General features: G+C 47.8%; 2 protein-coding genes across 3 annotated transcripts in view; one reads left to right on the top strand and one right to left on the bottom strand.

The window, feature by feature from the left end:
* Positions 1-25,396, top strand: part of DEG7 (DegP protease 7) — a 182,703-nt gene that overhangs the window by 154,815 nt on the left and 2,492 nt on the right. The gene's annotated exons all lie outside the window — the stretch shown is intronic.
* LOC147449994 (uncharacterized) lies at positions 15,375-17,868 on the bottom strand. Its single transcript, XM_086522764.1, has one exon. It carries the CDS (start codon positions 17,041-17,043, stop codon positions 16,177-16,179), a length of 867 nt encoding a protein of 288 aa, XP_086378890.1. The 5' UTR covers positions 17,044-17,868; the 3' UTR covers positions 15,375-16,176.

Genomic DNA, 25,396 nt, shown 5'->3' on the forward strand with positions numbered 1-25,396 from the left:
CTGAGAGTGAAACCCTAACCGCTCTCTTGTACTTTGATGATTGATTAATACAAAAAGAAATACCGAAAGGGGCGCCAGTCTTTGGGGCGAATATCTCTAGGCACGGAACTCCTCCGGGCCAGTGCAAATCTATTGTGATCTGTGAATTGTTTGAAGTGGTTACCTGGTGCTGTCGTGATTGATTCTTGACTTGGAGTGTCCAAGTCTGTTACACTCATCTCTCTGCACTCCTCATCATACCAACTGTTCTGGGGCATGCTCCCAGAATGTCGTCTCTTGCCCGGCTGAGTGTGTGGGTATGCCACTGATGCAGCCCCATGCAATGTCTCAGTCAGTAGAGTGGTGCACTCCTCCACTGAGAGGCCTGTACCATTTGTGCCAGATGTGCCTTCCAATAGACGATCTGAGATCTCCTCTGTATAAACAAAATCAGTCTCTTGTGTAAATGTATAGTGGGTGTGTGACCTACCTCCTGATGTTTAGGTTGTACTATACTGAAATTTAACGGACAGTGTCAAGAGAGCACGATCTATTGCTATGTCCACTGGCCTGGCTCCCACTGAGAAATCTTGAATGCAGGGGACAAAGCTCGGTTGTGTCATAACATAATCCACTGTACTGGCCCCATGTCTGTGTGGAAAGCATGTGAAACCGACTGCTCCAAGAAATCGCTGTAAACCATTAAGTATGGCTAATCCATGTGTAGTTGTCATTTCCATGAGGTATCTTCCATACTCCGTCTGCTCTCTGTCATCTGCGCATCTGTCAAGTCCCAACTCACCCACATCCAACTCTCTAAGCATCTCATCTGAAGTGTCGTAGAAGACTGTCTGCGAGTTTCCCGTTCGGGCATTGAAGTTCCCTAGGAGAATGATATCACCATCCCTAGAAAACTCCTATATGTCATCATCTAGTATAGAGAAAGGCGACTGCCCTCTGGATGCAGCATACACTGATGTATTGGGAGGAAATTAACATATGCGCAATATATAGGACTTGACTTGTGTCAGCTCTCAGTCTCATCCACATATATTTAGCATGATCATCTCTTTGTAGAATATGTAGTAATGGTTGTAGTCCTCTCTGAATAGCACTGCTACTCCTCCTGAACCTCTACTCCCATGCTCAGATCTCGCATTTGTCCTGTAAGCTGTCTCCCATCTATATCCCACAACATGTGGCATCACCTGTACAGGGGCCTGACGAGTCTCTGAGAAGAATACAATATCCTTGTCTTTGAAATTGTCCTCAAATGCACCCACGTCCAACCTCATAGACCCATTACAATTCCAGGTAGCCATCTTCAGTGTGGTCCCATAGGTCTCGCACCGTCATGCAGTGCGCCGCTCTAAAATCACCACCCGTCATCTCTGTAGAAGGCTATCTTTCTCTTCTCCCTTGCCGCTGTAATCTCTGGCATTACCTCTCTCATATGTGCGAGCTGTGAGAGAGGCAGGTCATCACCGAGGAAAATACCTGTCTTTTTGAGAGTACGCCTCTTCCTCAAGAATTCCTTCTTCTCTTCCAATGAGGGGAAGCGTAGTATGAGAGCTCTCCCCTATGAAGACTCTCCCGTGCCATCACTTTTCTTACCTACCCTCCATGCCTTTGTGTGCAAAGGCTTCTCCATCCCATCATAGATGTAAGGCTTGTGACCTCTTTCTCCATATTGTTTATGTCCTTGAGACCGGTCACTCTCACATGTAGTGCTCGTATCCGCCTTCTTTTTTCCTCTTCAAGGGTCATGTTGATAAGCGTCGGTGTACAAGGAGTTTCTTGACTTGGCAACCTCAATCCATTTTTCGGCCTCGTCCTTGATTTCCTTGATTTCCTCTATTACCTGTTCCTCGATTTCCTTGATTTCATCTATTACCGAGGGCTGAAATTCGCCTTCCTCTAGTCCACTGCTTACTATCTTAGCAAGCTCCTGTTTAAGGGCTGAGACTTCTTTTTTGAGTGTCTGTATCTCGGCGTTTGGGTTCTCCTGTTTGAGGACCGAGACTTCTTCTTTGAGTGTCTGTATTTCTGCGTTAAGGCTCTCTTTCTCCCTCTACCATTGTGCGCCTTCATTAAAGACCATCTAAAGGAGGTTGGCCTTCTCCTTCCACCATCCTTCCATCTCTGTTTTCCACTCCTTCATTTCCCTCTCCATCTGCGCCATCCGCTTGTTCGTGAGCATGAAGGTTGCCTTTGCTCGCGACTTGCAAACAGGTGAGACATTGACGGCTTCCGTGTCCTGTGCAAGGTCCTGTGCAGGGGAGATTGCTTCCATGTTTTGTCGTTCAAGAGATGTATCGGGCTCACTTACCATTTCGCGCACAGAATTTCCCACTGAATCCTACGCGTATGATGTCGCGTATGATGTCCGGGTCTATAGTGGCCGGCACACTAGAAACCACTCCAAAACCAGGATATGTGAGTGAGGGTATGTCCTCCTCAACTCGACGAGCCCAACACGGCTCACAATACAAGATAACAAGGTTTCGGAGCTCAAGGGGCTCACCCTTCTAGTGGCATACTAAGTATGGGCTAAAAGACCCACTCGAGAGATCATCCACGACCTCGAAAACAACTCGACACTTAGGCTCAGTTGAGTCCAGGCGGAGAAACCAAAATCCCACAACCCGGTATCTTTACATCCACAGCCCACTGCGGGTGCTCGACCAGTTCAGCCAAAGTTCCAAAGGCTCAGCCCCTTTGTGATATGCTGTTGTCACTTGCACCTGTCACTAGAATCAAAAAGCACGTGGCCCCTACTGAGCACGACTTGCACATCCAAAACTGCACGCGGCCCCCTGCTGGGTCAGCTCGCGCCCCTGTAGCCTGTGACTCGTGGTCGTCATCTAGCTCGGCTCACCTCCGCCTGTGGGAGTGTCACTCCCCTCTGAGTGTCTGGTGAGGGAGGGGCGGCAATCCTCTGAAAGAAGTCTGTGAGCTGCGACTGTCTCCCCTCTGTCTGTGTAGCTGTGTGTGGCTGTAGTAGTGTGTCCCGATGGCTCTGTATCTCTAGTAAGAACCGTCCGAGCTGTCTCTGATCTCGAGAGTCCATGATCTCTCGGAGAGTGGGCTGTCCTCTGAATAAGGCCTCATACCTGCCTCTGATCTCAGTGTATGCTCTGCATCTACATACAAAGTGCTCCTCACTCTCCACCTCCTCTGTGCAGGCTCTGCAGACTCGCTCCTCCCTGGGAACACCAGTATGTCTCCCGATCTCAATCTCTAACCTGTGTGAAGCCACTCTCAGCAGACCAATCGCCACCCGTGAGGTATGTGGCATATATGTGTCCATGTAGCGTGGTCTCTGTATGAACCCCCCAGACAATATGGTGAGAAACTGGTCTCTGTAATCTGACATCCTCGTCCCCAAGCTAGGTGACTCCCAGACTCTCCTAGTGTATAGCTGCCACAGATCCTGTCTCAATACCAAGTTCCTCTCACTGCGAGAGAGGTGAACATATGGTGAGTGGGGGTCGTACTGGAATGGTGGTAGGCTCTCCATGTCAAGACCGTGTCCCTCAAACCATGCTCTGACCTGTGAGTACCATGCTCTCATGCCCACTCTCTGATAGCTGTATAGCTGCCTCAAATGCTCTACGAGTAAGTCTGTCAAGAGGTAGCTCTCTCATCCTCTGGATGAAGCAGACTGTCTGGAATAGTGCCTCTACCACCATAGGTGGTGTGGCGAGCTCGGCTCTAATAATGTCATGTGGCACTGTCTTCTTGCTGCGGAGCAAGCGTGAGATCATACATACCTGTGGCCTCTCAAGCTGTGTCCACTGGTCAGCTGTCAATCCTGGTGCCCATACTGCCGCCGAGTACATCAAGGCCGGGGTGACTAAGGTGTCGAAAAGCCACCCCTTCGTGCGGGGTTCCTGAAAGTGTGCCTGGTGGCATCTCCGCTCTAGCATGGCCAGAGCTGCATATCCTCGGGTGAGCCTGTCAGCAGCAGCCTGCCTCATAGTGAAGGGTCCTGGTAGGCTGGTGAATGTGATGCCAAGGTAGACATAAGAGGTGACTACATCAACCTGTCCTCCTGCTGCTGTGAAGGTGGCAGCGCTCCTCACTGCACTGGATGTGTGAAAGATCATAACCTTGGTTTTGCCAAGGTTCACAGTTAACCCCCTGTGTGTGTTGAATTCGTCCAAGGCCTCAAGATGGCGTTGCAGGCCCTCGGGTGACTCTGAAATCAACACAATATCATCAGCATATAACATGATGTGGACCGGAGTACCTGCCAAGTCGCTCCCCTCTCCTCCTGCTCGCAGTATGTAGTCGGAGATCTCGTCGATGTAGAGCCCAAAGAGTGTCGGGGAGAGTGGGCATCCTTGCTTAACACCAATGGTGCTAGCAATGGTCTCTGAAAAACCACCTGGGCAACGAACTCGACCCGTCACCTTCTCGTAGAGAGCATATATGGCCCAAATCATCTCTGTTGGTACCCCAATGCTGTGAAGGCGCTGGAAGAGTCTCTCGCGTGGGACTGTGTCAAAGGCCTTGCGGAAATCCACAAAGCAGCAGTAAAGCCTCTTCTTCCGCACCTTTGCCCCATCAATGAGGCAGCGCAGAACGAAGATGTGATCAGTGGTGGAGAAAGCTCGTCTGAAACCTGCCTGGCCTGGAGCTCGTAAACCCTCGATCTCTGCGTAGCAGCTGAGCTGTGCCTCAAGTACTGCTCCATATAGCTTGGCCATCGTGTGGCCAATCATGATAGTCCTGTAGTTCCCTGGGTCCAGGGTGTCGCCAGATTTGTGGATAGGCACTATGGTGTGCTGTGTCCACTCCTCTGGGAAGCCCTCCCCTATAGCCCGGTTGAAGGTATGTGCAATCAACGGGGCTATAGTGGAGGCCGCATAAATGATGTGCTCATAGAGAGAGAGAGAGAGAGAGAAGAGAGAGAGAGAGAGAGAGAGAGAGAGAGAGAGAGAGAGAGAGAGAGAGAGAGAGAGAGAGAGAGAGAGATGAAATGAAATGATGTATTAACGTCTACAAATGGCCAAAATGACCTATGAGACCAACTAATTACAATGATGAGTCTAGTACCAAGTCTGGGTACAAACAAAGAAAACTACAAACAACAAACTGAGATAGGAGTGCTACCGACTCCTATGGGTGGCTGGTAGGCTGAGCAATGGTATCATGCCACAATGGTACAAAGTGGGGATAAGTGTCACCATGATATAATATAGCAGTAGCATGAAGCCTATCCTGATCGACACTCTGGGTGTCGTGCTAGGATCCTGTGGATCCTCTACCGCAATCTCCGCCGGTGCTGCGTGGCTCCCCTCCTCAGTCGCGGTCGTCTCGATCTCCCCAACTCTATAGCTCGGTCAATGAGAGTACCACTGGTGTGTATGTGGGTGGGAGCCGAGCTTTGTGATGGTGGTGTCCCCTCTGCCTCTGTGGTACTCAAACTGAAGAAATCTGAGATGCGTCTCTGGGGCTGTCTCTGTCTTTGCCCTCTCAATAGAGCGTCTCTATGTCTCTGTATCTCAAGTAGAAATAATCCAAGACATCTTTGATCCTGATATCTCATGACTCTATCTAGCGAGTCAAAACCATCTCTGAATAGACAATGAAAGCGTCCTCGTATCTCATAGTAGACTGTGCAGTGACATATGTAGTGAAACTCTGTCTCTGGCTCTGCATGGCATAACTGACATATCCTACTGTCTGTTGGTATGCCTCTGAATCTACCTGTCTCAATCCCAAGCTGGTGTGAAGATGTGCGAATCTGGCCTATGGCACATCGTAACCCATGAGATAGATGTGTGTCCATGTAGCTGGGCCGTGTGACAAATCCGTCTGTCGTGAGTTGGAGAAGATGCTCTCTATAGAAAGCCCTCTTCGTACCCAACTCCCGTGATGGCTCTATCCATGTCCTCTTGCTATCAAGTTGGATAAGATCTTGCCGAATGAGCCTAGTAGTCTCCATTTGTGTAAGAGCCAAAGATGGTGCATCAAGAGAATACTGGAAAGGGGGCAGCTTGTCCATGCTGAAACCATGCCTCTGAGACCATGAGCTCATTTGTGCCTACCAACATGATGTATCTCCCTGTAATGCTAGCTGTCTGGATGACTCAAGAGCAAGCCTAGCATACCTATCCCTGGTGGTGTCCCATAAGCTGTGTACAAATGATACTGATCTGGTGAGTGCCTCAACCTCCATAGGTGGGGCAGCCAGCTCCGCTCGTATGATGTCATGTGCGATTGAGGCCTTGGCTCTAATCAGCCTAGAAATCATAGACATCAAGGGTCTCTCCATATTACTCCATCCAGCACTGTCAATAGACGGTCCCCAAACCTGAACCCCGTAGTGCATAACTGAAGCGACCAAAGTATCGAAAAGCCAGAGCTTTGTTCGAGGTTCCTGGAACTGAATCTGCGAACAAATCCTCTCTAAACCGCCTAGGGCTACATAGGCACGAGTCAATCTAGTGTCTGCTGCCACTTTCAGTGTGAACCTCGGTCCACTAAAGACCACCCCAAGATGTGTATGCATCAGTGTACTCCATACTGTCCTACCCATATGTGAATGTAGGTGATGATCTCCTAACCCACTGTGGCGTGGTATTAAATACCATGACCTTGGTTTTACCAAGGTTGACAGACAATCCACTATTCCCTACAGAACTATGTAATGCGTCCAAATGTCTCTGGTGAGTCTGATATCAACACGATATCGTCAGCATACAATAAAAGAGGGATCCATGTCCTCGCAAGCTGAGCACCTCTATCTCCTCCTCTGTCAATATAATCAGAGACCTCATCAACATACATACCAAATAAAGTAGAGGACAATGGGCATCCCTGTTTTACTCTGATAGTGGAGTGAACTATGTCAGATATCCCCTCTGATGTGCGTACATGACCAAGCACTGAACTGTACAATGCCATAATCCCCCATATCAGCTATGTGGGTCCCCCAATTCCATAAGTCGACGCATCAATCTGGCCCTCGATACTGTGTCAAAAGCTTTGCGGAAGTCCACAAAGTTGCAATATATCCGTCTACCATGTGCTCGACCCTCCTCAATGATAGCTCTGAGTGTAGAGACATGATCTAGTGTGGAGAAACCCCTCCTGAAACCAGCCTGCCCAGGTGCCCGTATGCCCATAATCTCTGCCCAACTGCTCAGCCAATGCTCAAGGATGGATGCATACAACCGTGCCAATGTGTGTCCTACCATGATAGTACGGTGATTCCTCGGCACTGTGGGGTCTCCTATCTTGAAGATAGGTACAATAGTAGATAATCTCCAAGACTCAGGAAAGCCCTCACACATAACACGGTTGAATAACCGTGCAAGCATCTCTGCCAACAAATCCCCAGCATGTATAATGTGCTCTGCTACCAAACCCTCATGATCCTGTGCCCGTTTGGTCTTCATTCTGTCAATGGCCTCCTTTACCGTCTCAGTGGTAAAGAAGGTGCTTGTAGCCGGACATGGTTGTGGTGGATCTGGTAGTGGTGGTTGTCCAGGTACAGTGTATAAAGATGCTGCATACTGCCCCCATATCTCTATAGAAGTAATCACTGGTGGGGGAGACTGCTCATGGAATAGACGCCAAGTCTCTCCTGAATCTCTACTAAGGAAAAGCTGATATAAATCTTGCTCCATGTGGACCAAGAAAGCTCGCTTCTTCCGTCGCACTAGTCTTCGTGTAGCAATACGAGACTGTCTATAGGTGATCACTCCCAATGCAAGCTCCCGCTGTATCTGAGCTCTCCTCTGTCGACACTCCTCATCATACCAGCTGTTCTGAGGCATGTGCCCAGAACGACGTCTCTGACCAGGCTGAGTGTGTGGGTATGCCTCTGTCGCTGCCCCATGTAATGTCACTGTCAGCATAGATGTGGTCTCCTCCACTGTGTATACTGGCTCCGATGCGCATAAAAGCCTACGTATCTCCTCTGCATAGACTGAGTCAGTCTCTGGTGTAAAAGTATAGCGTGGATGTCTACCACCCCGTGAGGCCTGAGATGTATTGTACTTAAAGGAAACTGATAATGTCAAAAGTGCATGATCTACTGCTATCCCAACAAGCCTGGGCCCCACTGTAAAATCCTGAATGTAAGAGATAAAGCTCGGATGTGTCAGAACATAGTCTATAGTACTGGACCCATGTCTGTGTGGAAAACAAGTAAAACCTGTAGACGATGGGAAAGTCGGTAAGCCATTCAGTATGGCTAAACTATGAGTAGTAGTCATCTCCCTCATGTATCTCCCATACTCTGTATGCTCTCTGTCGTGTGAGCATCTCTCAAGCCCCATCTCCTCTTGCTCTAGCTCTCTGAGCATCTCCTCTGAGGTGTCATAGAAGACCGTCTGTGAGTTGCCTATACGGGCATTAAAATCCCCCAAAAGTATGATGTCTCCATCTCTGGAGAACTCCCAGATATCATCATCAAGTATAGAGTAAGGAGACTGTCCTCTGGGTGAAGCATATATTGAAATGCTGGGAGGAAAATAGCATATGGCGATGCACAAGAAACGTCCAATCTCTGCCCTCAGCCTCACCCACAAGTATCTGGCCCGATCATCTCTCCGAACTATGTGTAGTAGTGGTTGGAGCTCCTCTCTGAAAAGAACTGCTACACCTCCTGTTTCTCTAGTCCCATGCGTAGATCTGGTGCATGTCTGGCAAGCTGTCTCCCATCTGTATCCTGATATATGCGGCATCAACCGTCCTGGAGCCTGATGAGTCTGAGTAGAAAACAATGTCTTTGTCTCTGAAGCTGTCCTGAAAGGCCCCCACATCAAGTCTATATGAACCATTACAGTTCCAAACCGCCATCCTGAGAGTGGTCCCATAGGTCTCGCACCGTCATGTAGAGCGGTGCTCTGTAATCACTACTCGTCCATTTCTGTAGAAGGCTAACTTTTCCTTCTCCCTTGCTGCTATAATCTCTGGCATGACCTCTCTCATATGTGCAAGCCGTGAGAGCGTAAGATCATCTCCTAAAAAGATACATGTTTTCTTGAGGGTTGGCCTCTTCTTTAAAAAGTCTTTCTTTTCTTCCGTGGAGGGAAAGCGCAAAATGAGAGCCCGTTCTTTTGAACTCTCCCCATTACCTTCACTCTTCTTGCCCACTCTCCAAGCTTGTGTGTGCGAGGGCTTCTCCACCCCCATCATTGACATGAGGCTCTTCACCTCTTGGTCCACCTTATTTGAATCTTTAAGGCCGGTCACTCTCACGTGTAGAGTGCGTACCCTCCTTCGTTGTTCCTCTTCCAGTGTCTTGTTGATGATGTCGGGTGTAGTTGGAATGTCCTTGCCCTTTCTCTTCTTGACAACTTCAATCCACTTTTCAGCCTCTTCCATCTTCTTTTGCGTTTTGGAGAGAACCTCCACCCATGAGGTCTTCTTTTCTCCTTCCTCCTTTATTTCTTTGACTTGTGCTCGTATACTATTCATCTCATCTAACATTGATGGCTGAATTTCTCCATCTTCAAGGCGTCCTCCCTCTTTGGTTTCGTCGAGTTCCTTCCAAAGGGATGAGATGCTACCTTTTAGAGCTTGAATTTCATCCCGGAACTCCTTGCGCTCTAGTTCCCTCGCCTGTTCCTCCCTCTTTTTCCATTCAAGAATTAAGTTCTTCTCTTTCTTCCACTCATCCATGTGAGCTTTACATTCTTTCAACTCCCTTTCAATGGCTGTCATCCTCTTGCTTGTGACCATGTAGTGCGCCGCCATCTTTCTTGCCTTATTTGTTTCACTTTCTAAGAGAGAGGAGAGACCAACCTACACGCACCGCATTATGCATACATGTGTTTCTACAATAAGCCTACATGGCATATATTTGCTTTCTACAGATGTCAATTTTGCAATTTCTGGGAGTTTTGCAGTTTCCAAATTCCTCGTAAATTCCCTTAAAAAATCCCGAAGACCTTCAACCTGTAATGGTCGACTGCCTACTGTGGTGGCCAATACTAGCAAAGAACGCGTGTTGGTGGGTGGCCAGCACCAGCAGAAAACCCAATGGGACTGGCGCTAGTGACTTAGCAGGCCTGCAGGTGGCGCGTGAAATGGCGCAGTTGCTGTATCAAGTGGCGCAGGTGCTCAACAGGGGGTTTAGTAGCTGGCGCAAGTGCTGGACTGCTGGTCTGCTGGACTGCTGGACTGCTGGTCCGCGATAGTAGGAAAGGGTTTTAGCAGGTGGGCAGGTGCTCGGCTGATGGTCCGCGACAGCAGGCAGAGAGAGAGAGAGAGAGAGAGAGAGAGAGAGAGAGAGAGAGAGAGCAGGGGAGATTATTAGAGCGACTTGATCGTTTTTACATTGGCCCCTGGGCAGCAGGTCTAGGCGGATTTACTACTATATGGAGAGGGATGAGCCTCTCAGATCATTTACACATCTCATTGTTTATCTCCTTCACTAGATCCTCTGCACAGAGACGAGGCTGCCGCATCCCTGACAGTGTTCTCACCACTCCAGTATTGCAACAGCAGATTCGTGACTTCTGGTCCACGGATGCTTCTTATTGTGGACCCCCTGGAGAGTTTCTTGCTCATTGCATTACTCCGTCTAGTATTTATTGCCGTGATCAGACTGTTATTATTCATCGTCAGTTGAGAGTACGCGAGTCTGATCTTCACATCCCTCTTGGTTCCACTCAATGCTTGCTTGAGGAGTGGCCTCAGGATGCTTATCTTGCTGCTAGACAGACAGAGCTCACAGAGGAGATTCGTCACCTAGAGGAGGCTAGGTCTGAGTTCACTCATCATGCTTCAGTATCTCATTGGATAGCTAAAGCTGATTGAATGAATAAAGACTTCTTCGCTGCGCATAAAGAGCGCCCTCCTGGCACCCCCCTTCGGACTTTGTGCGATGCTCAGGGGACACTACATATGCATCTTGATGTTATTCTTGATATGTCTGCAGATTATTTTGAGACATTGTTCATTGCTGATGTATGCACTGTTTAGGGTTTACTTGCCCGTGAGCAGATCTGGCATCACACTCGACACCGTTGTACAAACACTATGGCAGAGATCTTGTTGGCACCCTTCACACTTGCAAAGCTCCATGCTGCTATAGAGAGTCTTGATCCATTCTCTTGTCTAGGAGAGGATGGCCTCACTAGAGCTTTCTTTTTGACATATTGGGATGTATTGCATATACCACTGCTTCGCGGTTGTCAGGACATCTTTGCATCAGGATATATGCATCCGGATCTTTGTTTAGGTCTCATATCTCTTATTCCGAAGGGGGGTGACACCACTCAGCTCCGACAGTGGAGACCTATTACCCTACTCCCTTGCGTTATTGATCAGCCATCGCTTGCGGCCGTTCTTACTAGATATTATTCATACTTCTCAGACAGGCTTTGTCATGGATCGATGCATCCTAGATAATATCTTCACTTTTTATGAGGCAGTAGAGTGGGCCAGATCAACTTCTGACCCCCTCGCTTTTTTCATCCTTGACTTCGAGAAAGCATACGATCGTGTTGAGTGGGACTTTCTCGAAGGATCTTTAGCCAGGATGGGTTTCCCTTCGAGATGGATCTCAGGCATTTCCACTCTCTTCAGGACTGCCAGCAATGCTATTACTATTGGTGGCCGTGTCAGTCGCAGTTTTGAGCTTTCTCGATCTGTCCGTTAGGGATGTCCTTTAGCAACATATGTGTATCTGTTTGTAGGAGAGACTATGTCCGACTTTCTTCGTGCTCAGAGCCATGCATTTCGTGGCTTGACCATGCTAGTACCTACAGCTCCAGACCTTATCGATCAGGAGTTTGTTGATGACACTATGCTCATGTTGCGCTATTTGCTAGCTGCTCTTGACGCCATGCGGGAGGCCCTAGAGGTTTTTTGCATTGCCAATGGTGCACGCATTAACTGGCATAAATCCTATGGGTTATTGGTTGGCAGTGATGACATACCTACTTGGGGGGTAGCTGATGGTTTCACATGGCTGTAGCTGGGTCAGACATGCAGATATCAGGGCTTTCAGGTTGGATTTGATGTTTCCTCACAGCAGCAGTTTGCACCCGTACTACAGTCTATTCGCAGGAAGCTATGCCATTGATCTTCACGTCATCTGTCGCGTTGGCTGGCCGTGCATTGGTCGCCAACCAAGTCATTCTGGCTACAGTATGGTATACGGCCTCTTGTTGGATGTTACATTCTGGTGTGATAGCTCAGCTCCGCCGACGAGTGCGGAACTTTTTATGGAGTGGCACAGATGGGACTACTGATACTCGTGCTCGACTTCGTTGGTCCACGATTATTCGTCCTAGGTCAGAGGGAGGCCTTGGCATTATTGATCCAGAGTTACAGAGCCGCACCTTTTCTTACCAAGCTTATTGTTCGGGGTCTTTTTCCCTGCCAAGAACCTTGGAAGATGCTTCTTCAGGCCGCTCTTTGCACAGTGACTTCACGACTCGGCACTAGAGATGGTCATACTTGGCATACATGGTATCGTTTTCTCTTTACGGATGCCCCCTTGTCCACCACCACCCTCTCACCCTTCATCCGATCGCTCCTTCAGATTTGGGTTTCCATGCGACGAGCTATCATACGCTCACCTCCCTCATGTCGTGAGGAGATTGAGCGCCAGCCTCTCATTTGGAATGCTGCATTTCTTGATTCTTCGGTTAATCCACCCCGTCAGCTTGGAGAGAGGACTCACATTGATTGGGCTGCTTGGGATACTGGCCCTGCTGCCTCTATGCGGTTGTTTCATGAGACACGTATGCTGGATGCAGATTTTGTGGCAGAACATTGTGACATTGGTCACGGGGTGACCGATAGACTTCTTGAGATTGATTCCGCCGTTCCTTCACAGTGGGATGCAGTCATGCGAGGCACAGTTCATATGCCTCCCCATTGTGGCTGGGAAGGCCTCTTTGCTCAGAGCACTCTCTTATTAGTTCGTTTAGACACCATGCTGTTCACAGTTGAAACTGACTACTCTCAGGGGATTCATGCTAGATTGACATATGATGCCACCTCTCCGCACCTTGTCTTCCCCGGCGCTCGATGGGAGGCCATCCGAGTAGTTGGCTCCCGCGGGAAGCGTCGTTGTGTTGCCCCCGTTTCGCTTCCGCTTATGCTGCACTCTGGAGGCTTTGGGTGTGGGAGGGTTGTGCCCTATCTCAGCTTTATTGGACCCAGGAGAGTGGCATTGGCCTCACTCTGACCCCACCAGAGTGTATCCTTCTTTGAGTACACTGTCAGGATTGGTAGGTTAGCATTGATGAGACAGCAACCAGAGCAGCCCACTCGTATGCGTTTCTGGTTACATTCAGGCCTCTCCCATGCCTATCTGCAGCAGTTTTGGTCCACCATCTGGGATTTACATGCGGCTCGTCGTATTTATTTTTTCATGTGGATGATTGCACATGCGAGACTTCCAATTGGGACTTGGCTAGCTACTATGGGTCATGATCCGTTATGTACTCGCTATCCTTTGCGACTACTTGAGTCACCCGCACATTGTCTTTGGTCATGCTCAGCTTCCCATACAGTGTGGCTTGCAGTTTGCTTTCTACTTAGCAGAGCAGGTGTTCAGCATGGATTTCTTACTTGGGGGCAGTGGGATTCTTCCTCAGGTACATCTCGAGCAACCGAGGCTCGCGGATTTGCCTTTCTTCGGCGTTGGGCCCGATCCCCACTGTTCTTCACACTTACAGGTGGCCAGATTACGTGGCATTATGCCCCTCCTCGGTGGTTTCTCCACCACTCATCACACCGACCACCATGCGATTGTTCTAGTCGAGTTGTCACTGTAGTGGCTCTCCTCCTTACATTCAGCTCGTACACCCCACGTGATAGGCTATTTTGGCATCCGTTGGGGATTATATTGTACTCAGTAATATACAGCCCTGACTTTTTCCAAAAAAAAAAAAAGAGAGAGAGAAAGAGAGGTATGCCAGAAGGTCAATTTTGACAGGCTTAAAGCACAGTTATTGTTACAGCCTTTACCCATATCCACTCGCCCCTAGGAAAGTATTGCAATGGATTTCATTTTTGATCTCCTGAGAACACAGTGGGCACGATGGTATCTGGACTATTATTGATAGATTTAGCAAGCAAGCTCATTTCATTCCAGTGAAGAAAACAGTCAAGCCGGATCGCTTAGCAAGATTGGTTGTGGCCCAGATCTTCAGATTACATGGCATGCCTAAGACGATTGTCTCCGACAGAGACCTCAGATTCACGAGTTTGTTTTGGAAGGCTATTTGGGACATTGGCACGAGGTTGCAGTTCTCGTCATCGTTCCACCTGTGCAGACTGACGGGCAATCAGAGATTGCTAAGTCAGAAGTCTTACACCTCGGATAGGAAGTCTCAATGGGAAAAGTATTTACCTTTGGTGGAATTTGCCTACAATAACACGATACACTCTTCGACAGGGAAGGCGCCATTTGAGATTATTGAAGGTGCTACAAAGGTTCCACCCTTCCTAAGCACAAAAGATAAGAATTTTTGAAGCCGACGAGTACACGCAGGACTTGGACACGGCTTTTGCCAAGGTCCAGGAGGCTTTGCAGAAATCTCAAGAAAGACACAAAAAGGCAGCTGATCAACATCGTCGCGATTTGAAATTAAAGGAGAATGATTGGGTGCTCTTACGTTTTGAGAAGGCACGCCTGAGAAAGAAAAAGGGAAAGGAGCGGCTTTTTTCAAAGCTTAGCATGAGATACTATGGACCTTTGCAGATTTCCGAAAAGATAAATCATGTCTCCTTTTGATTGAAGCTGCCCGATACTTGGAGGATTCACAATGCGTTTCATGTGAGTCTCTTGAAGCCTTTTAAAGGCGATGTGCCGGATGATAGGGAGCCTAATGAGCAACCCGAAGTGGAGGAAAACGAGGAGATACTTGTTCCAGAACAGATTTTGGCACATAAAGAAAGAAAGGTAAAAGGTAAAATGATAAGGCGGTTCTTGATTAAATTCAAGAACTATTCCGCATTGGATCGAAGTGGATGGAGCAAGAGGACCTGGCAGATACTCCTCAGATTGTGAAGCTTTTGGTTTAGCATAGTCTATTCCAAAATTGAACCCCGAACTCAGTTCAACGGAATTTGGTGCAGTGGGTATGCACAAGAGGGGAGTTGCTCCACTCCTTTCTCAACAAATTGCCTCGATTTTTGATACTAAAGTCATTGATGTCTCTTTTGAGTTTCAGGGATACTGTGAGCTGACACTATTTTGCTGTATGACTTTATGAACTGGAATTCCAAATAATATGGTAATGATTTGTTCTTGACTTGTCTAACTGATAGACGAAATGATGCAGCATTTCGGTTTCAAAGATCTCAATAAACGTGATTGCAATAAGGATTAGTTAATCGGGCATCTATGAGGTCCCGAGTGGATCTAGATGCGATTGCTAAATACGTTGCCGATTAATCATGGTCTGAGATCCAAATGAATTTTGAATGTGATTTGTCTTGTGATGTCCTGTGAGGTGACTATCGATTGGTACATGTGCTGGATGTGTGTTCCTAAGACATTTTATGGCTTCTGTCTGTTTTGCAGGCGTAATCGAGGGAGATTACTATGCTTTCAAGAGGGAGGTATGTCACAAACCGGTGACGTGGCTGGTTTACCAGCAGAGTATACACACAAACACTCCCTGGATGGCTGGTTGGCTGGTTGCAGAAAACCGGAATACGTGGCTGTTTGCGTACGGCAGGCTGTACGGCAGTGCTTTTTTTTTTTTCCCGAAGAAAAGATCCTTTTATTAGTTAATGAAAACTGCCCATAGGGCTACATCCACCTCTGCAAGAGAGGGCTACAAGAAGCATGATGGGGAGACTCTCCCAATGAAAAAACAGCATATATACAATGAGGCTAAATCAAGAGACGGGAGGAGGGAAGAGCCACACAGGTGGACAGTAGTGCCATCTGAGCACCCCCTGGACTATGGTGTAGAAAGGCCCAGGGCGCCAGAGTCGAAGGAAAGCCTCGCGGCGCTCCCGCATGCGGTCAGAGCTACCCTATAGTCCCTCAAGCTATCCTCTGAGAGTATGGATCAGCTCTAGCCAAAAGTCACGAACAGTCTCTGCTGGTGGCACAGGGCGAGCCTCAAAGATGCGGAAACAGCGGGCCCGCCAGATGAACCAAAGTGTCAGGCCACTGATGAGCTCTCAACACTCCTCTCTCTCACTGCACCACTCCTATGGAGTAAGCTCTATAGCAGGCTAGAGTGTAGGTCGCCCCCCCTACATCACTATCATCCTGCTGGTGGAAGATAGCTCAAACTGAAGTGCCGGGCCCGTGAGTGTGGACCAGGCCGCTGCCCCCCAAGTGTACTGTCGAGCCGTGGAGAGAGCAGGCATCAGCCGAAGAACTCGTAGCCACACCTGCTGGGCCGAGGGACAGTCCCAAAGACAGTGACGTTGACTCTCCACCAACTGGTCACAGGCTACACATGTGGCCGAGAGACCACCATGCACAAGACAACTCCCTATTGCTGTGGCTCTGTGGGCAACCAACCACTGAAACAAAGTGACGCGCCTCGGCTGTCTAGAGTCCCATAGCCTCTGCCAAAAGGCTGCCAAGAACACGGCTGTGAGGCCCTCCTCCTGCCAATTACGTGCTGCAGCGGGGCGGGCCTCTCTCTGTGCTGCAAGTATATGACGTCCAAGCCGAGCAGTGTACTGAAAGAAGGGAACTCCTGGGCGGTCTGCAGAAGAGAAGGGGTCCCTCCATAGCCACTCGCCAGGATCCCACTGTACTCGTGCCAGTGGACAACACTCCCAAGCCCATAGCCTCCAGTGTCCAATCTCAAGAGCTGCTGGGTCAGGGTCTATGACGCAAGTCCTCCCACAGATGCCCACAACTCGGATCCTCTGGAAACAACACTCTGCTACCTGCGGGGCCTCTACTACAACTCGTTGTAGTCGTCCCCCACCTTGAAGCTCGAAGAACAGGGCTGGGACAGTCTCGGAGCAAGCCCTGACTGAAACGAGAACCTCCAGTCGTGTGAAGGCTCCCATCCACCGGGGTGCTACTGGCTCGAGAGGCGTGAGCCACTCAGCTGGAACTGACTCTGAGATGTCCTGACACATGCTCTGCACCCCTCTCATGCCCTGTATAGCTGGGAACCCTGCACCTTCTCTACGGCAGTGCTTTTTCTACGCAAGGCTGAAGGACAAAAACTCTACGCAGGTTTTTAGTAAAAGCTTTGGGGAAAATTTGCTTTATTTTGGAAAAAGCTTGAGAGCTTTTGATTTTCAGCTTTTGGGGCTCTGCTTTTGGCATCTCTTGTAAACCTTTATAAGTGTGGGCAGGGCTCCCACTCTGCAGAGCATCTGGACGCAGAGTCTGAGAGTGAGACCCTCCCATTCCCTTCTACTTTGAGCACAGATTTAATACACAAAGAAATACCGAAAGGGGCGACAGTCTTTGGGGCCAATATCTCTAGGCACGGAACTCCGCCGGGCTGTGTCGAAGCAATTGTGAATTGTGAACTGTTTTGAAGCTCTACTTTGTTGCGGTAGAATCTTGACTTGGAGTGTCCAAGTTTGTTACAGATTCTATCGTGTGTCGTGCCCGATTTCCGACTTGGGGTGTCCAAGACTGTTACAGTGGTATCAATTGAACCCTCTGTAGAAGAAGAATCTTTTTGTGCTCGATACCACTATAATAGGCTTGGACAATTCAAGTGAGAAATCAATAGCAACACTCAAACAGAAACTTCAAAATCCTTGAACTTTAATAGAGAGAGAGAGAGAGAGAGAGAGAGAGAGAGAGAGTCAACACGGCACGGCGGAGTTCCATGCCCAGAAGCACTGACCCCACCAAAGACTAGCCCTTTTGGTATTTCTTTATTATTGTCACATCAAGTTACAATTCCCGAGGGTCCTCTGCTATTAGACTTTGTGTCAAGATGCTCTCCAAAGTGAGGCCCCAGGGGCTCTTATAAATAGTACAAGGGATGCCCAAAAGCATGAGGTTCAAAAGTATCTTGGTCCCAAACCCTAGCGCCAAAAGTTGCCAGCGCAAATGGCGGAAATCCATACATGTGCCATGTTAGCAGCCAATGCAAATCGCGGGTCGTCCGGATAGCGTTGCGACCTCAGTATCTCCACGCGATTGGGTCCCGCTTTATTTTGAAATAGGTTTTAGGCTCCTCGGCTGGGGTATCATAAATTGGTACAACTTATGAGCTTCAAGTTCTTTAATTTAGGTCTCTCAGCTAGGCTTTGTAAGCTGGTAAAACTTTATCTGCATCTTTCACTAGGGTTTGGACCTCCCTCTGTCCAGAGTACATCCAAGCAACTGTCACGGGGACGGGCACCACTTGCCAACGGAAAAGAACGGATTGAACAACTTTAAGCACTTCAAATAACAATAGAATTGAAAGAGAGAGAGACACGAGACAAGGAGTGGCCGAGTTCCACCCCAAGAGAGCGTTGGCCCCAAACTCTGGCGCCCCTTTCGGTATTTCTTTATATTGCTTCAACTCAGTACAAAACGGTACTCCATACTCTGCACCTCCACACGGAGCATGCTAGAGAATGAGCCCTTGGCACATATTTAAAAGCCCTTGGCCTCAAAAGCAGTTACATGAAAAGCTTCAAACTCAAAAGCATCTAGTCCAAAAGTAGCCAATGCATTTTGCGGAAATCCATACAGTTGCCATGTCATCAGCGTGAATTGCAAACGTCCGTACATCTGTCACGTCAGCATCTTAGCGGAAAATCCGGGTTTCTATACAGGCTGCCACGTCATCAATTTTTACGTTGTGTGTGTGGTCTTGCTTTATTTAATCCCTTTAGGTCACTTGGCCCCCATTGGACGGAGTCTTGTAAGCTGGTAAAACTTCTTCTGCTGCTTCTTTTAGGGTTTAGGCTCCTCGGCCAGGATTTGTAGGTTGGCTCCGTTCTTCAGTGGCTTGACAGTCAGCAGTTTGTGATAGCCGCCATGCCATGTCATCAATTTGTGACACACAAACTAGTGGTTAATGTAGAAAAGAGCTAGTTTTGCTTGCCCGAGATGCACTTTTTAGGAAACATTGTCTCTGCATTGAATTAGCGATCTTTGATTGCCCGGTAGTCTGCGGGTGGAACGATGACGGGAACTGCAACCTCGTGCCAATGTTCTCCCAAATAGCCTTCCAAAACAAACTCGTGAATCTGGAGACAATCGTCTCAGGCATGCCATGTAATCTGAATATCTGGGCAATAAATAATTGTGCCCACGCTGTGTTTTCGGGAGATCAAAAATGAAATCCATTGCAATACTTTTCCAGGGGGGGTGGGTATGGGTAAAGGCTGTAACAATCCCTGAGCTTTATGCCTGTTAAAACTTGACCTTCTAGCATACCAAGCAACTGCGTACGAAATCGTCCATATCCTTCTTGAGTCTCGGCCAAACAAAAGTATCTCTCCACACCTCTCAAGGTGGTAACAATGCCGCGGTGACCCGTAAAAGATGGACAGTGGCATTCGGTTAGAACCTTTTCCTTCAACGGCTATGTAATGTACAAAAACGTTTCCTTCAAGTAGCCATCCCGAATGGAATATTCCACTACTACCTCCCCATTCTGTATTCAACTGAATACATCTGCAAAAATCTGTATTTGTAGCGTATTGACCGACCATATCCTCGAAGCTTGATGTATCACGGAAATAGCCAGAACCAGTGGCTTCCGGGACAAAGTATCTGCCACCAATTTCTTCTGTCTTTGCACTTGGACAATCCGGAAGTAAAAGTGCTACCACATGTTTTCCCACCGCATCTGCTTTTCCGATAGTTGCTTCTGTGACAAGTAGCGTAAACTCCAACCATTTGTGAAAACCGTAAAATCGGCTCCGGTCGCCACTGAGTAAGAGCATGGATAACCACCAAAAGCTATGTCTCTCAGATTTGTACTGTCAATTCCGGTCTTGAAAAGAATCGGCTCTCATAGGCAATGACATGGCCTTCATGCATTAAGACCGCATTCAGACTACGACCACAAGTATCACAATATACTTCAAACGACTTCTGCAAATCCGGCAAAGTCAAAACTGGTCTTGTAGTCAAATTCTGTTTCAATTTCCGAAAGGCAGTCACCTCTGTGGGTCCCCACGAGAAAGGGACTCCTTTCTGTGCCAACATAGGCAAAGGGTAAGCAACCTCTGCAAACTTTCTGATGAACCGCCGGTAGTAAGAACATAAGCCCAAGAAGCTTCGAACTTCATGGACAGCACCTATAAAAAGGCACTGAGAGGTCACTATCGGGGGGGGGCAACTCATGAGAGGTCAACACTTGGTAGAGTTTTAGTGGGAGGAATTGGCAATGTTCGCATCACAAGATGGGGGGGATTTAGTGTAATGGTTTGTTTTGGGAATTGCATCATGTGAAGGGAGCTACGCCCACCTCTCCACTCCAATGGTTGATGCACACACACACACATTCTTGGTAGCAAGTTTCACATCAACGAGTCGTCTCTAGAGAACGCACCAAGTAGGTTCACTACCTCTCCCTCTATCTCTCTATCACCACGGTGTGCCACCTCATCGGAAAGAAGATCATTTGTAAATACGGCAAGAAGTAATTCTCCCTCACACCCCGGAGGGCTTTCATCACCTGTCTATTCTATCTATTCTCTCTCTCTCTCTCTCTCTCTCTCTCTCTCTCTCTCTCTCTCTCTCTCTCTCTCTCTTTCTGTGTGTAAGTTCGTGATATTTCAAATCACTGATGTCTGCATCCTAGCCGCTCAAAGCTAGGTGGGGCCCCCTCTTTGCTTTATCGTGACCGGCTCGAGGCGTGCATTCGGCTCCTGGCATTTTAGAGGCCGTCGGGGTCCGTGCTCGCTTTGCCCCGTCACTACTAATCTGAATCTATAATACCATTCCCACTCTTCCAGTTTGTGTCTTCCATTTGAGTACATTATTCCAGTTCAGTTCTCTGTTTCAATCTGGTACTTAATTCTAGTCATCACTAACTGAACCTCTTAGATTCAAATCAGGCCAATCACGGATAGTCTCTATCTTGGCCGGGTCCATATGCACTTCTGTTGCTTGTTGAGACAATGTGTCCCAAAAAGTGTATCTCTAGGCTCGGCTTACACGGTAAGGTGGCTGGTTTGGTGGTGTGCTTCCAAGTATCAAATCAATGGTATGATCCTCAAGACGAGCTGATGGCAACTCGCTTGGCAGGGCCTTTGAAAAGCAATCGGCATGAGTGTGGACTTTTTTGAGGTCAAAACATATTAGACCTTCAATCATCATTCAGTTCTCTCCAGAACATGAAGTAAAGAAACTGAATTTCATCAAGTACAATGGCTGTGCCCTTCATTTGTCAAAGTCGCTTTCTCGGCCCAATAGTCAACCACGGCATTGTTCTTGTGGTACCAAGGGAGTTCAAAGAGGACGTCACAACCTCCCAAGGGATTTACATAGAAGTCCTTGTGCCCTAAACACCCCTGACATTGCAAACGGAGTTTGCTAATGATCGGTGTAATGGCAACATCCCCTCCGGGTGCCCCTAGAACTGCCTCCGCCTATGGCCTCAGCTTGTCGAGCGTAATCCCAAATCGAGCCGCCCATTCAAGTGAAAAAAAGTGGCTCTTGGCTCCTCCATCAAAGAAAAATGAGGGCTTCCTGATCTTTCACTTTGCCCTAAATGCGGCAAAATTTTGCACTTTCATTCATCTGATTCGATTCGGGCCTCACGCAATGTGGTAGCAGTTCTGCTTTCATCTGCCTTTTGTGCCACGTTCCTCAACTGCTTTCGAACTCTCTAGCCTTTCTTCATCCTGTTCTTTCGGTGCCTTTTTAGGGCACTTCGCGGAGATGTGTCCTGTTTCCCCGCATCCAAAACACTTCCCCTCTTTGATGTAGCTGGCTCTTTCCCGAGGAGTGATCCGGGGTCGTGCATCCTTATCTTTCTGATCTTGGGGGCTCTTCTTCTTTCTACTTTCATTTTTAGAAGTCTGTTCTATTTTCTGCGTCAAGATCTCATCTGTGGGGTAAGTCAACTGCCTGAGTGTATGACAAAGCCGTGTTTCGCATGACTCATCAGTTCTTGAATAGAATCTGACTTTTGCTCTAAGCAGTGATCTCGGATGTCCGTAGGAAGTCCCAAGGTAAACCGCTCGGTCTGTTCTTTAAATGAGATCTTCTTAAATGCAGAAAAGAGCTCCAAAATCTCTCGCAATATGCGTCAAAGGTATCTTTCTTGGTCATCCGAAGATGGTTCCAAGCAGTTCGTATGTCGTGTTTGTACTCCCGAGTCAACCAAGAAGAAATAAAAAGCCTTTTAAATTTCAGCCATTTAACTGGCGCTTTCTTGTTCAATAGCAGAGTGGACCACCATGTTCGAGCACTGTCCTTGAAGTAAGAGGTAGCCCTCCGAATCTTGGAGTGCTCTGAGTAATGCCCTCCAAAGAAAGCTGTGTCAAATTGCTGTATGAAGGCCAAAGCCCTCGAAGCGTCTCGGAATCCAGAAATAATGTAAAAATTAATTAACTGTCCACCTTCTTTAAGTTCTTGAACTTTCTTGCTTTTATCCTCCAGAAAGTCATACTGCTTGGCTTTATAGAAATTCTTCTTCTTTGCATAAAATCTGTGATCATCGGAATCCGAGCTATTTGAAGGCGAGTCCTCTGTAGGACTGTCAGAAACTGGGCAAAATCTAGGCTTCTTTGCCTTTTTCTTGCCCTTTCTGAAGCTTTTCTTTTTGCTTCGCTTTTTCTCTTTTCTGTCTTCTTCGCTCGAGTCAGAAGAGCTAGAAGAATTGTCAGAAGAAGAAGAAGAACAAGAACTAGATACTCCTTCAAATCTGACATGCTTTTTCTGCTTTCTTGCTGAGGCAAAAGCAGATTGACGACCCAAATAACTCGGGAAGTTAGTTCCTTTCTTCTGCTTTTTGTGGTGCTTTTTGGCTTTGTTATTCACATCAAAAAGCTGGGTAATTCATGTATCAACCACCTCTTCCAATTCCTGCTCTGTAAACATCCTCGGAGTAGGAGGTTTCTTGAGTACCGGTTGAGGGGTGGCTCCGCGGTTTCCCGCCACTGTGAGTGCAGCTCCTCGAAGGAAGTCTGGGTCAAAAATTTTGCAAATTTCGGGTCCTTCGCAAAATTTATCATCATCTTTGCTGCATCGTCAACTAATTGTCGACGCTCCATTTCTTCAATCTCCGCCTGAGTAGGCCGATGCGGGTCGTACTCCTCGTGAGAACCTTCCTCGTGATCTCTTCCCGCATCCGCAGATGCAGAGGAAGTCGACTAATGTCTATTTGAATCCATAAGTGTCACTAGAAAAAGGATCGGATTTCCCGGCACAAGAGAAATCGGCCGCGCTCTGATACCATTGTAACAAACGTGGACACTCCAAGTCAAGATTCTATCGCGACACAGCAATGTTTCACTTCAAAACAGTTTAGAGTTCACAATTGATTCGACACGGCCCCAAAGATTGGCGCCCCTTTCGGTATTTCTTTTTGTAATAAATCTGTGCTCAAAGTACAAGGGACTGGGAGGGTCTCACTCTCAGACTGTGCGTCCAGATGCTCTCAGAAGTGGGAGCCCAAGCCACTAATTTATAGATTTACAAGGGTTGCTTAAAGTAGAGCCCCAAAAGGTGCCCATAAAAAGGATTCAAAAATAAAAGCAAGTCCTCTCACAAGCTTGCTTAGTAAATTAAAGCAACTTGCGTAGATTTTCATCAAGCCTTGCGTAGGAAATTCCCCTGCTTTTTCTCATCGAAAAAGCTGAAATTCCGTACTGCCTGCCAGTGCTTTTTGCGGCATGATTTACGGGGGTCCGTATAGCAGTGCCACGTCAGCGTGCAGCGCAAATTTCGGGACCGTTGCCACGTCACTGCGCCATGTCAGCATTTCAGCAGGGCAGGTGTGTGTGTGTCTAGGACAGCCACGTCACCGGTTTGTGACAGCTTGCTAGAGAGGACCCTCGAACATTGCACTTGTTGAAGCTTAATAATAAAGAAATACTGAGAAGGGACACTAGTCTTTGGGGCCAGTGCAGGGCGCGGAACTCTCTCTCTCTCTCTCTCTCTCTCTCTCTCTCTCTCTCTCTCTCTCTCGACATCCAGAGTGCAGATGAGGATGGATCCTCACCATTTCTTCCATCTTTGTTTCACACACTGTTACATCCAGTTTACCGGGTACCTATTGTATCAGCTGCTACACCCACGTAGTTTTAGATTGTAGTAGTAGTAGTAGTATTTTGTTCCACTTCTAGTTCTTTTCTAGTTCTTTTGTACCCAGACATGGTATTAGATTCACTATTTTGTAACTGATTGGTCTCATAGGTCATTTTGGCCTTTTGAAGACGTTAATATAACATTTCATTTCATTTCATTTCTCTCTCTCTCTCTCTCTCTCTCTCTCTCTCTCTCTCTCTCTCTCTCTCTCTCTCTCTCGGTTTAGTTCAGTTGTTTTTAGTTCCTTTTACGTGTGTTGCTCTCAATCTTCGGCTTGGGGTGTCCAAGTCTATGACACGTGTAATCTTGGTTCGTATAAGGGACAAGGAGGGTGCATCTAGGAAGTACTGGAAGGGTGGCAGTCTGTCCATACTAAAACCATGTAGCTGAAACCAAGTTGTCATTTCAGGTGTCACAAGACGGGCACCACGTGCCAATAGAAAAGAAAAAAATGAAACATACTTTTAGCACTTCAATAACAACTGAACTGAGAGAGAGAGAGACGACAGACGACATGGAGTGGCGGAATTCCACCCCAGAGAGTAACCTTGGCTCCCCTTTCGGTATTTCTTTATATTGCATCAGCATAATACAAGCCGATACTCCAGACTCTGCACCTTCTCCAGGAAGCATGCCAGAGAATGAGCCCTAACCTCATATTTAAAGGCCCTTGGCCTGAAAAGCAGTTTATAGTAAAAAGCCTTCAAACTCAAAAGCATCTGGTCCAAAAGCAAAGCCAAAAAGCTGCCAGCGTAAATGACGGAAATCCGTACAACGTACCACGTCATCAGCCAACGCAAAACGGGGAAATCCGTACAGCTTGCCACGCCATCATGTCAGCGCAATTTTCAAAAATCTGCCATGTCATCAGTTTTTGCGCATGTGCTAGTCCTGCTTAATTTCAATCCTTTTGTCACTTGGGCCCTATTGGACGGGGTCCCCATAAGTTGGTAGGACTTCTTCTTCTGTTACTTGTTCTTCTTAGGGTTTAGGCCCGGCCAGCATCTGTAAGTTGACTCCATTCTTCAGGGCTTTGACACGTCAGCAATTTGTTACATCAGGCGGTTTCTAGGCGACTCATCCCCTTACCTCGAGGCAGTAGGTTTAAGAGTACTTGTTCTCCTTTTGGCTGCCCGAGGTACCGAGGCCTTAGATACAACGGTTGGTTTTTCCTTTCCATTGTCTAGTAGGGATCACATAGAGTGGACTTTGCATACAGTCCTTGATTGGCTCGAGTTCCAGACTCTTGAGTTCTCGCACCACACAGCGGATCTGGGAGCG

Source organism: Adiantum capillus-veneris, chromosome 10, assembly GCF_014529385.1.
Source record: "Adiantum capillus-veneris isolate H3 chromosome 10, ASM1452938v2, whole genome shotgun sequence".
Classification (NCBI taxonomy): Eukaryota; Viridiplantae; Streptophyta; class Polypodiopsida; order Polypodiales; family Pteridaceae; genus Adiantum; species Adiantum capillus-veneris.

Excerpts from the sequence above, each read along its gene's own strand:
- LOC147449994 (XM_086522764.1), bottom strand. The coding sequence starts at position 17,043 with ATGAGAGGGGTGCAGAGCATGTGTCAGGACATCTCAGAGTCAGTTCCA.